This window comes from Salvelinus sp. IW2-2015, linkage group LG17 (genome assembly GCF_002910315.2).
Source record: "Salvelinus sp. IW2-2015 linkage group LG17, ASM291031v2, whole genome shotgun sequence".
NCBI lineage: Eukaryota > Metazoa > Chordata > Actinopteri > Salmoniformes > Salmonidae > Salvelinus > Salvelinus sp. IW2-2015.
Genome location: NC_036857.1, coordinates 27,530,623 through 27,546,699, shown reverse-complemented (window position 1 = coordinate 27,546,699; position 16,077 = coordinate 27,530,623). Strand labels below are relative to the sequence as shown.

Below are 16,077 nucleotides of genomic sequence, written 5' to 3'. Positions count from 1 at the left end.
TGCTCAAATTCAGAACAGCTTCCAGTCAAAGCCCATACAGCGCTGTGAAGCACAGAGCCAGAGCTCTACATCATGTATAGCATGTTACTGCACTGCGTTCCAATTTAGGCATTTATAATAATATATTCAGTAGTGTTCTCAAAGCTCAACATAGTAAACAATACAAATTTATATACAATATAAAACATCATACATTTAGAATCAAGGCAGGAAATAGCAATACATCCTAAAGGGACTTTCCAGATTAGGACTATAGGAAAGAGTCTGTAGAAATGTGTTTTAAGGGCCGTTAAAAGTTCTGATTGATGGAGCGGCTCTCAGATGATCAGGGAGAACATTCCATAGGCGAGGGGCAAGGGAGCAGAAGGCTCGGTCCCCCATAGTACGGAGATATGTCTTGGGGAATTGAAGAAGTAGGGAGTTGCTCGAGAAACTCCCTACTTTCTATCATTGATAGAAATGTGGTAACTGATGTAGGTGGGACCCAATCCATTTGAGGTTAAAAACACTAGGAAGATTAAAGTCAACCCTATAGTTGACCGGTAGCCAGTGGAGTTCAGCAAGGACGGGGAGATGTGGGCTGACTTCTTGGTCCTGATCAGTACTCTGGCAGAGTTGTAGCCTCTGAAGTGATTTGGCTGGAAGGCCCACCAAACAGAGCGTTTTGCCGTAATCAAGCCAGGAGAAGTTGAAGACGTGAACAAGTTTCTCTGCATCTGGCTGGGAGAGCAATTGTTTGAGCTGGGCGATGTTTCTCAGACGGAAAAATTATGTTTTGCAGATGTTTTATATGGGCATCAAAGACAGAGAAGAATCAATCTTGACTCCCAGGTTGGAGAGATGACAAAGGACAGATGGATGTCTTGGCCGTCAATTGTAGGGCAGCACTGGGGACCTGCTTGGGTGTCCCAATAAGCATAGATTCAGGCTTTCTGCTGTTCAGCTGGAGGAAGTTCTCTATATCCATGCCCTGATGTCATCTATGCAGCTGCTACATTTTGCTAGGGCTGAGATGGTGTCCGGTTTGGTGTTAATATATACTTGGGTGTCATCAGGGTAGCAGTGGACGTTGATGTTTGGCCGAGAGGGAACATGTAGATAAGGAACAGAATAGGCCCCAAAACGGACCACTGTGGGACACCACATGTGACTGAAGACTTCTCAGATCTGGACTCTCCAATCGTGATGTATTGCTTCCCATTGGAGCGGTAGGAGGATAACCAATTCAGAGCAGTTCTAAGAGGAGGAGGAGGCTAGCTAATCCAGAATCTGCAGCCATCAGTAGGTAATTGGTAACTTGCACCAGAGCTGTTTCGGTGCAAGGGCCAGAAGAGAGACTGGAAAACTTTGTACAGCGGATTGGAAGACAGACGGGATTGAAGCTGGTTTGCGACTTATTTTTCCAGTCTTTTGATATGAAGGGGAGGTTGGCGATAAGCCGGGGAGGTTGGCAATAGTGGTATTTATACAGGCGATAGCCTGTAGTTGGATAGAATGTCATGGTCAAGGTTGAGTTTCTTCAATAAGGGGGTGACTGCAGCGTTTTTTAAGAGTGATGGTATCTCCCCAGTCAGCAGGGACTTGTTGATGAGGGTGGTATCAAACTGAAGCAGGCTAGATGAGCAGGTTGAGTAGGGATGTAGGGATAGGGTCAAGGGAGCAAGTGGTGACCTTCACTTTAATGATGATTGACTGCACAGCAGTTTATGTTGCTGAGGGGAGGGGCAGACTGCGTTGGGGGCTCAGGAGGTGGGGTGCAGGTCGTCTTGGAAGCCATGATGTTTGTTCTAATGTTGTCAACCCTACTCTGAGAAGCGCTTGCACTGCTCAGATGAGCCTGCAGGAGGGCATGAGTTTGCAGGGTTAAGAAGGCGGTTGATGGTTGAGAACAGGGTTCTGGGGTTAGTTTTGTTTGTGTCAATCATGGTAGAAGGCAGCAGTAGAAGTGTGATCCTGCTGCTTTTAGGGCAGCAGAGTAGCTTGTTTGGTGGTCTTTGTAGGCCAGTAGATGGACAGTGAGGCCATCCTTCCACCAGCGCTTCTCAAGCTTACGGCCATGACTATTTATTCCGCACAGTTCATCAGTGAACCAGGGTGAAGAGCGTTGGACGGTTACTTTGCGTTTTTTTCAGGAGCAAGGATGTTCAGGGTAGTACTCAGAGTTTTGTTATACAGGTTGACCATGTCGCTGAGGGCCAGCTCACTGCAGTCAGACTCAAAGTTGGGCTGGATGTGTTCCAGGAAGAGGGATTCGTTGTTTCGTGAATTTAATGGTCCTATTTGGGCGGTGTTGCGGAGTGGGTGCCATCAGAGATAATGTCACAGCCTTGTGGTCAGATACGCCAAGTTCGAGGACATCCAGGTCAGAGGCAGGGACATCTCCAGGAATAATGACATCTAATGTGTGTCCACGGTTGTGATTGGTAACATTAATATGTTGCAAAAGGTTTAGACAGTCCAGCAAGTTGAGGAAATCAGCAGCAATACATCCCTTTGGTGAGTCAATATGGATGTTAAAGTCACCCAAAATCACACTGGAGAAGGTGGTTCATACAGAGGTTAATATTTCAGAAAACTTAGGCATAAAAGAGGTGCTTGTCTTGGGGGGGGTTAACAAGGATAACAGGGAGAGGATTTGGTTGTTTAAATTTAAAAAGCAAGGCACCCAAAAGACTGAAAATCAGCAACAGTCAATAGGTTTAAAATAAAGCAGTCTCTGTATAAAACAGCAAGGCCTCCATTACGTCTGATGGAGGCCTTGTGTGCCTTTTCAATGTATTTATATCCAGGCAGAGCTGCCTCATTTAGTTGGTAAAAGTCCTCCTCTTGCGTCAGTGAAGCAGGTCATGTAAAATTCATTGTCTAAGATGAACTCATACAAAAGAGGAGAATTGTTTGTTAAAGACTAGACATAGTAGAGTGCAAAACACTGGAAACAGTTTCATTACATGTTGGTTGATCAACTGCGCTCTGTATGGACTGTATAGACTTGGAGTGGGTGACGTCYTTTGCCTGAGGGTCAGCCTGCAGAAATGGCTGTCCATTACCATCCAACTCCGGTGCTGTATTGCTCTCAATATGAATGTGCACAATATACTTTAGTTTGTTAATTAGTCTCCTACCACCTAGTCGTCTGCATGTTTTCCCATAAGAGCCTGTATTGAAAGAGGCTGTTCTTAAACTCCTTACACAGGGATGTTTTAATCTGTGCAAAACTTCAGGAGGAATCCTTCTGTGTGTAGTGAATGAAGGTTGCTGCCATTTCTGAATATTTTGGTCCAGTAGATGGTAGTTGAGGATCTAGGAAGATCTAGCTAGGCTGGTATTTGAATCTAAACTATTTGCTAGTTGATTGAAAAGGTTGGAGAAGTAGCTAAATATGTTAACTAATATAACATTGATGATAAAAAAWAACTGTTTTACTTGATTCCTGTGTTCTATACTTGATAAGCTATCAAATAAAACTAAAAGGTTGATAAAAACAATGTACATTAAAAAAAAAACTCTTAAAACTAATAATTATGGATAATTTTGCAGGAATAGACTACCAAGGCAGTCTCTAGGCGCCATGAAATCCCATATTTGTCATCTTGTTTATCAGTGCCCAAATCTGCAATTTTCAACCCGTATACGTATACGAGCGTAAAGGACTAATGAAAATAACTCCAAAATATATGTTTTATCATTTATTTCCCTGAGCCTCCTTTGGCCCTTGAAATGCTCAGTCTGATCGTATTGGCTGTAGGAAACTAATTTGAAGAGATTTAGATACACAGCCCTGATTGGCTGATCGGATGTTCTAGACCCCACCCCCTTACCGAGATGAACAGTTGGAAAAAAATAAAGGGGCTGCTTTTTCCACTTGGAACCGGTACGTTCGCTAGGACCTTATGGTTTCCTCTCGCATGAAGGTGGTGGAATTATGAGGGAATTAAGTCAAGGTCTGAACACGGTGTATCTGTAGACACACCACCGCCACACCTTCATTTATCTTCACCCCCAAACGAATAGCAGGTGAATAGCATGCTATTCTCATGCTTAAGTTCAAGGTCAGAATACGAGTAGAGAAAAGTGCATAGAAAGGGAATCACATTTCATTTACGCACGCTGAACTCGAGTCAGAATTGCCCCATATAGCCTATCTGTACCATCTTTTCATAGGACAACCCTGTTTTTACTGAGTTGGCATATTGATTTACAGAACTGTACCTTTTCAGTGTTTTGTAAAAAAAAAATAGCAAAGCATAAGGATTGAGCACATGAATAGACAACTTGGCCATCTACCTCGTCATGAGACAGTTTCCATCAACGACATACATGGTAGGCCCAACCTCATCCCCAGACTATGTCGCACAGCTTGGGGAGGAACCCGTTTTTTGCCGAGACAGTATAATGATGCATTAGCCTAACACTTTGATGAACTGCATTATGGGCCAGGTGGTCCCAGCTCAGTTTGTGCTCTTGCCAACTCTGTTGCTGTCATCTTGTTTTGTTCAAATACCAGAGCATGACTACATCAATATTACTATGCTTCGGTCAGTAGGACGTTCATTGTTTTTGGGGCGGGTGAGTCAAATGTTCAGATCATGTGCTAGAAATTAGTTAGTGGTGTACCGAGTATCCCCTAAAATGTTTTCAATGATTTCAATCACTGTGTATCATAACAGACCTCATGACATTAATTAATATGAACAGAAGGGACACTGAAACTACGGTAACACTATACTTGACACCCAGTACGGTCATAACCATGTCATAACAGCTGACATAACTTGTCATACATAACCTGTCATAATATGGTAATAACACTATGACCCATATACATGGATCGTACAGACAGTGGCAAGTCAAATTCAAGGACTTAAGTACTTTTTCCAGCACTAATATTTGCTGTATTCTATAACAATTTGAAGAGAAACAAGTTATTAATGTGTTTGATACAATTAAAGATTCTCTCATTTACATTTTAGGGGACCCCACATGGGTTCCAGACCCCAAGTTCGGGAACAACTGTACTACTAACCTCTCTCCCTGCTTGCTTCAATGTTTCCACTCTCTGTGTATCTCCTTTATTGAAGCCTGAAGGCCAAACGGAACGCGAACAAGCGTGTACACGCTGGAATTAGAATGCACGGTAGTAAAGTACAGAAAACAGACGTGCCGCGAGCGTCAACGTCATCAAAAGTGTCATGTTCTTCAAACTAGAAAGCAAGTAAATTTCTCTGTCTCTCCAAAGCAATGCTCATTCGCGGTTCATTTGATTTGGCCTTCACTCACCACTCTGTCTCACTACTCACTGTAAAGGAAAAAGTATTTTGTTATGAGAACTTACAGTAGTCCATGTTTTGATTATAGCTAGCTTKATTTCTGTCGACTGCTCCTGTTGAGATCAGGCTCCGTTCAACGTTAGCTTCTAACTTAATCCGTCTAACCAGATAGTTATAGCTAGCTACCTGGCTATCAGCCAGAGCCCTTGAGCTACCTAGCTAGTTAACTAGACATCTGACTGAAATATCAGTGACTATTTACCAGTTGTACACTAAGTCTTCGAAAGCCAGTTTTTTTTTGTTTGGTGGCAGGAGTCAAGGGGTGTTTAAAAAAAATCCCACTGTGAGCGGCGTCTCTGCCACTGTAGGTCTGGGCTGAGTTTCCCGTTGGACAGAGTGGAGAGTGAATGTGCCGCTAACAAGGCAAAGGTGGGGGAGCAGGAGGACATAACGAGCACACATGAATCATTCATGATTCCACTTGTTCGCAAATGTAAGCGCAATTAGAACTCATATCAAGAAGCCTTTGAGTATTGATCAACGCTGGGAACGCAATAATATGCGGGTAAACGATAATTAACTCAATAAAAAAAGGTGAGTAAACGCTATTTCACAAATAGGTACATGAACAGCGGTTACCCTCTACATCCCTGGATGGGTCTGGCAAAACCATTCATAAACATCAATATCCTACCAGGCAGGCTTGAATCTACATTTGCCCGGCATTTTACCTATCGATGTGATGTTTGGCAGCGCCTAATCAGTCAGTTATGTACCTGCCTGGCTGAGTGGCAGTGTGGATGGAATGAGCAGGATTGCCTGGCAACCAGTGCGCGAAACACATGAGGAAATAAAATTCGGTAGTCTGCCTGGAAATTAATTTGCAAGACCAATACATTTTTCTAATCTTTTTCATATTAACATATTTGATCAWTTATCTGTACTTTTTAAATACCAACTTGCCAAAACATCAGATTTTCAAGGTATTCCAGTACTTGAATTTCAGAGTGTCAAATTCAAATATTTTAACCACCTTGTGCGAACCCTGCATATATTTACACCTGTTGTGACGTACATTGCATTCTTTTATGTGGCTGGTTATGACACCTATATAAGAGTGTCAACAACCACATTCATTAAAATTCAGTTTTTCCCCCTGCCAATAAGTTTCCTTTTGCTTGTTTTTTTCCTTAATCATATTTTAAATAACTTGAAGAAAATACKCTTCATGACACTGTCATGAAGCATTATGACCACCCTGTGTCACTTCACTTGGACTAAGAAAATACACTATGACCATCATCATAATATAAGCCAGATAGGACTCACATATATGCCCTTATATCAGTCATCAGTCAAAAAGAGGGTGTCTTGTCCCGCTCCTGAAACACACTAAGACAGTCGTGAATAGGACACGACAAAGCCTATTCCCCTCAGGAGACTGAAAAGATTTGGCATGGGTCCTCAGATCCTCAAAAGGTTCTACAGCTGCACCATCGAGAGCATCCTGACTAGTTGCATCACTGCCTGGTATGGCAACTGCTCGGCCTCCGACCGCAAGGCACTACAGCGGGGAGTGCGAGCGGCCCAYTAAATCACCAGGGCCAAGCTTCCTGCCATCCAGGACCTCTATACCAGGCAGTGTCAGAGGAAGGCCTGAAAAAATTGACAAAGACTCCAGCCACCCTAGTCATAGACTGTTCTCTCTGCTACCACATGGGAAGCGATACCGGAGCGCCAAGTCTAGATCCAAGAGGCTTCTAAACAGCTTCTACCCCCAAGCCATAAGACTCCTGAACATCTAGTCAAATGGCTCCCCAGACTATTTGCCCCCCCACACACACACCACTGCCACTCTCAATGCGTGGCGGCAGGTAGCCTAGTAGTTGGACTAGTAACCGAAGGGTTGCAAGATCGAATCCCCAAGCTGACAAGGTAAAAATCTGCCGTTCTGCCCTTGAACAAGGCAGTTAACCCACTGTTCCTAGGCTGTCATTGAAAATAAGAATTTGCCTAGTTAAATAAAGGTTAAAAAAAAAAAAAAAAAACATGCATAAGACTCGTGGTCTGCAGTTGTGGGGCCGGTTGAACGTACTGCCAAATTTGGAGGCAGCTTATGGTAGAGAAATGAACATTCAATTCTCTGGCAACAGTTCTAGTGGACATTCCTGCAGTCAGCATGCCAATTGCAGGCTCCCTCAAAACTTGAGACATCTGTGCGTTACAGGGAAGACATCCTCCTCCCTCATGTGGTACCCTTCCTGCAGGCTCATCCTGACATGACCCTCCAGCATGACAATGCCACCAGCCATACTGCTTGTTCTGTGTGTGATTTCCTGCAAGACAGGAATGTCAGTGTTCTGCCATGGCCAGCAAAGAGCCCGGATCTCAATCCCATTGAGCATGTCTGGGACCTGTTGGATCGGAGGGTGACATGCTGACCAGACCGGACACGTCGCGTGCGCGAGCGTCGCAAAATAAATTTAGAAATCCATGTTATTCAATTATTGCACCCACACTGCTTGCGAGCATCTACGACGCCAAGGGCTAAAATAGAACTCATTCCTATTTCTGACGCAGATCGCGCTGCAAGTCCTGCCTCTCCCATCTCCTCATTGGTTTATAGAAGCAGGTACCCACGTGCCATCTCCTCATTGGTTATACCCAAGTGGGTGATCGAAAGACGAACTGTTTTGCCAGTTGTCTAGGTAATACAATGACAGTTTAGATGCGATCACCATATAATTTAAACGATGAAAAAGCCTGCAAGGAGGAGAGATGACTAGAAACGATTCGGTTGGCCGTTTTATGTGTGGATTAATTGTCGGAGTAGAGGTCCTTGTGCATTTCAGGTAAAATAACAACTCAATGTTTATATCCCAGGACAAATTAGCTAGCAACAGCAAGCTAGCTAAATAGGACAAATTAACGTTAGCTAGCAAGTGCAAGCTAACTAGCTATACATGTTTAATGCTTTTCGACCTYTCCCCAAATTAATGTCATTGGTTCAGAGTTTGTTTTGATATTTTAACCTGCGTGTCGTGATCGCGTTTGGTGTGGGGGGGAAAAATACATTGCATCTGCGCACGCGCGCAGCCGGTTTGGGTTCCGRGTGAGGGCTAGGGCCATTCCCCCCAGAAATGTCAGGGAACTTGCAGGTGCCTTGGTGGAAGAGTGGGGTAACATCTCACAGCAAGAACTGGCACATCTGGTGCAGTCCATGAGGAGGAGATGCACTGCAGTACTTAATGCAGTCAAGGGGTGTGAATACTTTCTGAAGGCACTGTAAATGTGTAGCCTAATACATGGGCATGGGTAGAGTTGTAATCTTCAACCAGTTTACAACCAGAATTGATTGCAATCTCGTTGTGATGACATTTCAAACTTGTGGATCCGCTGGGAACCCTCTTGCCACTCATAACAGGCTCACCTGAGTGTGTCTCCATTCTTCAGCATTCTTTTGTAGCGCTCCTGAAAACGTACAGCACGCACGTCTCTGATCCTCCTCCGCCAGTTCAGGAACCTGTAGTGTAGGTTGATGTCATCCATCTTGACTTGAGGTCAGGATTGGCTAAATCCAGTGAGTTCGGGTAGGGCTAGCGTAAAAACCAGCACACTCAGTAGCTTTCCAGAAGACGGGTTGGTTACCCCTGTATTTGAGGGAGGGGTGACAGGGTGAGTCAAATTCTCTACTTGGAAGCTAATTGGTAGAAACCTAGGTGAGCAAGGTGCAAATTACAGGGTAGCCAGGAGGGGCTCAGATCCCCTGAATGAGACGTTAGCTCCCCTAAACGCAACAAAAGTCAAACTTTGGGGTGTCTCTAAATAATGCTATTTTAACCATTCCCCTATTTGTTTACAATGTAGTGGTAAATATGTTTACAGTGGTAATTAATTTCAATTACCACTGTAATTTCATAATTACAGTGGTAATTATGAAAATAAATGTGATCACCCCCACCTCTCTTGTCATGGTTTAAACCATTTATTTCTGTGACGGCGCTGTCCGCTTAGTAGGGCTGAATTTCGGCCTCAGCTGAGCTGCTTTATGTATAGATTTTAATTTGTACATCTTCATTTTTGCCATTTGTTTGCCATGCGTCCTTGATTATTATTTTTTTGCCTTTATTCCAATGCATTAGATTTATCTGTTGATTTATCATTGTTTGCTTTTGTCAGTCAGCTGTTTAGAGCGCTCATTGCTTGCCAGAAGAATAAGTAGATCATTTATTTAGCTTTATTATATTTGTTTTCTTTCCTGGATCAGCTGATGGTTGAAAAATATCACTAGACAACTAGATGCCAATTTGCATCCAATCCATACAACAAGAAGACTATACGTTAATGACAGTAGGCCTATATAGTGACTCTTTCGGTTAGAAGAGGTTTTAACGTTCGGTTAGAAGCATTCGATTTTGAAATGGCATAGGCTTACCTTATTTTGGATTTGTGTTCCCATGAGAACTGTTTTCACAGCAAAACTTAGAGCATTTTCTGAGATCTACAAGATCCATGATTCGTACAGCGTTGAAGTTCAATGATCTAATTAAATTGTTAAATGCTTAGTAATGACAAATAACACTGTCATAAATGTTATTAATGTAATAAAAGAAAGGTAGTGTTTTGTGTCACACGATCTGTGAAGACAAAGCATTAACATGAATTATGGGCAACTCATGAACTAGAGTGTAAAACATGTTCTGATTCAACATGTTTTATATTGAATGTAGGGTCCCTGTTCTGTGTGTAAAATTGCCACGGCTGAGAGGGTAGACTACCGGCAGTGGTGTAAGCTCTATTTATCACTCCTTCAATCGCCTCCAACTGCTCTTAAATGCTAGTAAAACGAAATACATGCTCTTCAACCGATCGCTGCCCGCATCACTACTCTGGATGGTTCTGACTTGGAATATGTTGGCAACTATAAATATCTAGGTTTCTGGCTAGACTGTAAACTCTCCTTCCAGACTCATATTAAGCATCTCCAATCCAAAGTTAAATCTATAATCGGCTTCCTATTTCACAACAAAGCCTCCTTCACTCATGCTGCCAAACTTACCTTCGTAAAACTGACCATCCTACCGATCCTTCACTTCGGCGATGTCATTTACAAATTAGCCTCCAACACTCTACTCAGCAAATTAGATGCAGTCRATCACAGTGCCATCCGTTTTGTCACCAAAGCCRCATATACTACCCACCACTGCGACCTGTATGCTCTCGTTGGCTGGTCCTCGCTACATATTCGTCGCCAAAACCACTGGCTCCAGGTCATCTATAAGTCTTTGCTAGGTATAGCTCCACCTTATCTCAGCTCACTGGTCACCATAGCAACACCCACCCGTAGCACACGCTCCCTCAGGTATATGGTCACAGGTATATGGCTCACTGGTCACCCCCAAAGCCAACACCTCCTTTGGCCTCCTTTCCTTCCAGTTCTCTGCTGCCAATGACTGGAACGAATTGCATAAATAGCTGAAGTTGGAGACATATATATCTCCCTCACTAACTTTAAGCGTCAGCTGTCAGAGCAGCTTACCGATCGCTGCAGCTGTACACAGCCCATTCAACCAACTATCTACCTCATCCCCATATTTGTTTTTCTGCTCCTTTGCACCAGTATTTCTACTTGCACATCCTCATCTGCACATATATCACTCCAGTGTAAATTGCTAAATTGTAATTACTTCGCCACTAATGGCCTATTTATTGCCTTACCTCCTTACTTCATTTGCACACACTGTATACAGCTTTTTCTATTGTGTTATTGACTGTACATTTGTTTATCCCATGTGTAACTCTGTGTTGTTTTTGTCGCACTGCTTTGCTTTATCTTGGCCAGGTCGCAGTTGTAAATGAGAACTTGTTCTCAACTGGCCTACCTGGTTAAATAAAGGTGAAATATATACAGTGGGGAGAACAAGTATTTGATACACTGCCGATTTTGCAGGTTTTCCTACTTACAAAGCATGTAGAGGTCTGTAGTTTTTATCATAGGTACACTTCAACTGTCAGAGACGGAATCTAAAACAAACATCCAGAAAATCACATTGTATGATTTTTAAGTATTAATTTGCATTTATTGCATGACGTAAGTATTTGATCACTACCAACCAGTAAGAATTCCGGCTCTCACAGACCTGTTAGTTTTTCTTTAAGAAGCCCTCCTGTTCTCCACTCATTACCTGTATTAACTGCACCTGTTTGAACTCGTTACCTGTATAAAAGACACCTGTCCACCAACTCAATCAAACAGACTCCAACCTCTCCACAATGGCCAAGACCAGAGAGCTGTGTAAGGACATCAGGGCTAAAATGGTAGACCTGCACAAGGCTGGGATGGGCTACAGGACAATAGGCAAGCAGCTTGGTGAGAAGGCAACAACTGTTGGCGCAATTATTAGAAAATGGAAGAAGTTCAAGATGACGGTCAATCACCCTCGGTCTGGGGCTCCATGCAAGATCTCACCTCGTGGGGCATCAATGATCATGAGGAAGGTGAGGGATCAGCCCAGAACTACACGGCAGGACCTGGTCAATGACCTGAAGAGAGCTGGAACCACAGTCTCAAAGAAAACCATTAGTAACACACTACGCCGCCATGGATTAAAATCCTGCAGCGCACGCAAGGTCCCCCTGCTCAAGCATATCCAGGCCCATCTGAAGTTTTCCAATGACCATCTGGATGATCCAGAGGAGGAATGGGAGAGGTCATGTGGTCTGATGAGACAAAAATAGAGCTTTTTGGTCTAAACTCCACTCGCCATGTTTGATGAAGAAGAAGGATGAGTACAACCCCAAGAACACATCCCAACCGTGAAGCATGGAGGTGGAAACATCATTCTTTGGGGATGCTTTTCTGCAAAGGGGACAGGACGACTGCACCATATTGAGGGGAGGATGGATGGGGCCATGTATCGCGAGATCTTGGCCAACAACCTCCTTCCCTCAGTAAGAGCATTGAAGATGGGTCGTGGCTGGGTCTTCCAGCATGACAAGACCCGAAACACACAGCCAGGGCAACTAAGGAGTGGCTCCGTAAGAAGCATCTCAAGGTCCTGGAGTGGCCTAGCCAGTCTCCAGACCTGAACCCAATAGAAAATCTTTGGAGGGAGCTGAAGTCCGTATTGCCCAGCGACAGCCCCGAAACCTGAAGGATCTGGAGAAGGTCTGTATGGAGGATTGGCCAAAATCCCTGCTGCAGTGTGTGCAAACCTGGTCAAGAACTACAGGAAGCGTATGATCTCTGTAATTGCAAACAAAGGTTTCTGTAGCAAATATTAAGTTCTGGTTTTCTGATGTATCAAATACTTATGTCATGCAATAAAATGCAAATTAATTACTTAAAAATCATACAATGTGATTTTCTGGATTTTTGTTTTAGATTCCGTCTCTCACAGTTGAAGTGTACCTATGATAAAAAATTACAGACCTCTACATGCTTTGTAAGTAGGAAAACCTGCAAAATCGGCAGTGTATCAAATACTTGTTCTCCCCACTGTATATACATTTTTTTTTTAAGCATGGTGGAGGGTAAACTCAAGTAAATTATGTTGACACACCTTTGTCTGATAAATGCATTTAACTATAGGGAGTGTTACTTTTWATTTTTTTTACTGTGACCAGCAATCAGAGTTTACCCACCACTTGTTTTAACACTAGATCACTGGCTAACGGTAGGCCTATTAGAAATTCATGGTAATACACATTGTAGACTACTAGCCTACTAAATTGACCATATGTGTTAGGGTGTCCATCCTGTTTTCCTGGTACAGTTTCAGCCCCATTTCATTCTCCCGACTTTTCAGGCTACAAAAAATGTACATTTGTCATACAATACGCATCATTTAATGTAGACCTAATCAATGGCAATCACTGAATGACATTAGGCACACTGTGTTTTGTAACAGATGTCTATTTCCATTCATCAAATGGCGCGAGTATAGGCTACATGCAGTTTGGATGCTGTAATTATTTTGGAGTGGACTAACATGCACTTCTTTAAAATGGTTTGTTTGACAATCAGAATAAAATATAATGACCTGTGTTCATGCTAAGCGCGTGCACTCTATAGAGAATGTCATGGTATAATTCGCACCGAGTTTGGGAAACCCTTAGCTATTGAATACTCTAGCAAGCATTCTGCCTTCTCCCTAGTTTTCAGGCATTAGCGTCGCCCACGACAAGCTCATGTGAACTACAATCTCGACGCTTTGTTCAACTTTTAGGAACGTCAATAATCATCCCTTGCGATATGGCTTTCGAAACATATGGCCCTTATCTTTCATCAGCGAGAAAGAATCCTTTAAATAAAATAGGCACTTACTCTAGTAGTTTTGCACAGGTCCATACAGCTATGGGTGCCTCCATCCAACGAAACTAAACTTCCCAAGTCAAACTTGCACACGGGTGTTTGGAGCCTGCTAGATAGCTAATTAGCATAGGTGGTCGCCTCATGTTTTCCGTAAACAAGCGCAACATGGAGATATGGCTGTGTGGGAACACTAACCCCATAGATGTGTATATCAATTTAACCTAAGCTATTTAGCTAGTGGCACCTAACGTTACCGGTATTGGCAAAACAATTTGAGCAACGCTTCAGTAGCTAACGTTACCTACGTAGCATACTAGCTAGCTAGCTCACATCGGACAAATAGATTCCCTAGCTAATAACGTTACTAGCTTGTGAATTCACTTGCTAGAGCCGTGGCTACACAGCATACCACTATTCTTGTGAATTGCTTACCATTTGTCCAGTATGTGTTTAAATAATTAATTCAAAGGCACTTGTGTTCATTTGGTAAGACTCCAAAACGTTACAGTAGAAAAACTTTGTAAATGTATGGCGCTTCCAACTGACATCAGACACCGGTAACTTCAGTGAGCCAATCAAAGCTAGCCATGAGAAAGACTGACAAGCTGTGAAACCAATTCCATATCAMAATCATAAAATCATATTTTGTGATATCGAATAGGTCTGTCTGTGTACAGAGACGTGTTTCCAGAGGCAGTGGTGCTCCCTGATAAAAGGAACCAATGAGATATTGTAAATAGTTTTTCCCACAATATGAATTGTCCTGGACACAGTATGTCAAGTATGTCACTATCTGAGCTAGTGACAACTTGTGCCCTTGCTTTACCCTATGGGAAAACTGTTTGCTACCATAGGCATTGGACACAAATGGAGTTTCCCAGATACTGTAGCATAAGGTGGTTAAAAGGTATGGAGGGCAAGCAGTCATTGTAGTCTATATTTTGTGAGAAGAGGAGAGGAGGAAATAATAGGAGTAGCCTATAATAGGAGTAGCCTACATCTGACTCAATAGAGACCTGAGAGAGGTGGGGGTAGAAGGTGGGAGGAAAAATGAGTAATCCAGGGAGTGTGGAAAAAAAGAGCCCCCATTGGTCTGGCGTGTCTCTTGGAACGTTCTCCTGACCGAACATGTGGAAACAGACTAGCTAGGGCTGTAGCTGCTGTAGCTAGCATTGATGGGAACACAAGACGGCAGGTGATTTCTGTTCTTAGTGCCAAGATTAATCATTCCTAATAATAACACCAGGCGGCTGAAAACCAAGAAGGTTTTCACCAAGTGGGGTTCTGGAACTATTGCGATATAGTCTAGTTTGTGTGTTTCAGAATATCTATGGGTTCCGGAGCTTTGGGAAGTAGTGACCTGCCGCTGTGTTCTAGATAGAATTTTGCCCAAAGATACAGCAGGTGGTCCAGCAGGTTGGTCAAGAGCCAATCATCTATATATGTGCCCTTATTTTAGTGGTGCTTTGCCATTACAATTTCAATGTTGTTAGATCAACATCTTTTTAATTCCTGTTTAATGCTCTCTGAAATGCTAATTTGTCTTTTGATATCGTTGTGTTGATGTTGCCTCATGACAACAGTTTATTGTCCTTACAGGAACCTCCTTCAGGGTAGTGACCTCAGACAAACTATAGCACCCAACACTATGAGATAGATGGCCTAGATAAGAGTGGATTTCTAACCTATGGGGCTCTAACACTTAGAAATAGAATTAGCCATTGTAATTCTATTGATTCATTAGAGTCATTCTAATTCTAATGGGTCAATCTAAATCTCTGCTCTATGATCCTCCAGCTAAGGCTGGCTTATCAAATGAACTGTAATCTACATTATAGCCCCATATCTATTGTTATTCTATGCCTACTGTAATCACAACTCTAAAAACACATAGATCATCTTTTTTACTACATGCAATGGAACTGTAAGTGGTATGAAGAGGTTTGAGGCTCAGGATGGGTGAGAGTGAGTGATCTCTGGAAGATGGCGCCCATGAAGCAAATCTTGAACGGTTGAGTGCATAGATGGATTGCATTATTAGTAGCTGCATGCCTGGCACAGCCTTTCCCTCTTACAGTCAGTATGTACATTCCAGCTAAAGCAAGTCCTCCTTAATTATCCAGTGGATGCCTCTTCCAATACAAACAACGGCAGCATGGGCAAGAAAATCAGAATCTACCATCTACTGTCCCCTCAAGACTGAATAACTTCTTTATATGATTTAGTCCACACATAGTCTTGAGTTTGTAAAAAGACTGCTGAGAAATAAAGACAACTTTTTCTGAAACTTCACTAAACTACATTCTATGAAACGGTTATAATGTGTTAAATACCCAGTCCTGCCATTATCAAGATCTGTCATCCCTGGTCTCAATTCACGTTCACTATAGTTTGGCAGGAGGCGGGATAATCCCCCTAGTGGAACGATACCAATTCATCCAACATTGTTTGATCTGGAAAAGATCCAGCAAACTCCAATGGGTTATAGTTATGCAC

The 16,077-nt window shown here is 42.8% G+C and overlaps 1 protein-coding gene across 7 annotated transcripts in view; it reads right to left on the bottom strand.

Moving 5' to 3' along the window:
- The window catches only part of spryd3 (SPRY domain containing 3), a 90,993-nt gene extending 76,864 nt beyond the window's left edge, over positions 1–14,129 (bottom strand). For 3 of the 7 annotated variants that reach the window (XM_070448037.1, XM_070448038.1, XM_070448039.1), the window contains exon 1: positions 8,698–8,807. In XM_070448037.1, coding sequence (XP_070304138.1) covers positions 8,698–8,713 — 16 coding nt within the window. In that variant the 5' untranslated portion in view covers positions 8,714–8,807. Of the gene's footprint in view, positions 1–8,697; positions 8,918–13,593; positions 13,969–14,013 lie in introns of those variants that run through there. The other 4 variants (XM_024006358.2, XM_024006360.2, XM_024006359.2 and 1 more) reach the window with 3 other exon arrangements.
- Between the last annotated feature and the right edge of the window lie 1,948 nt (positions 14,130–16,077).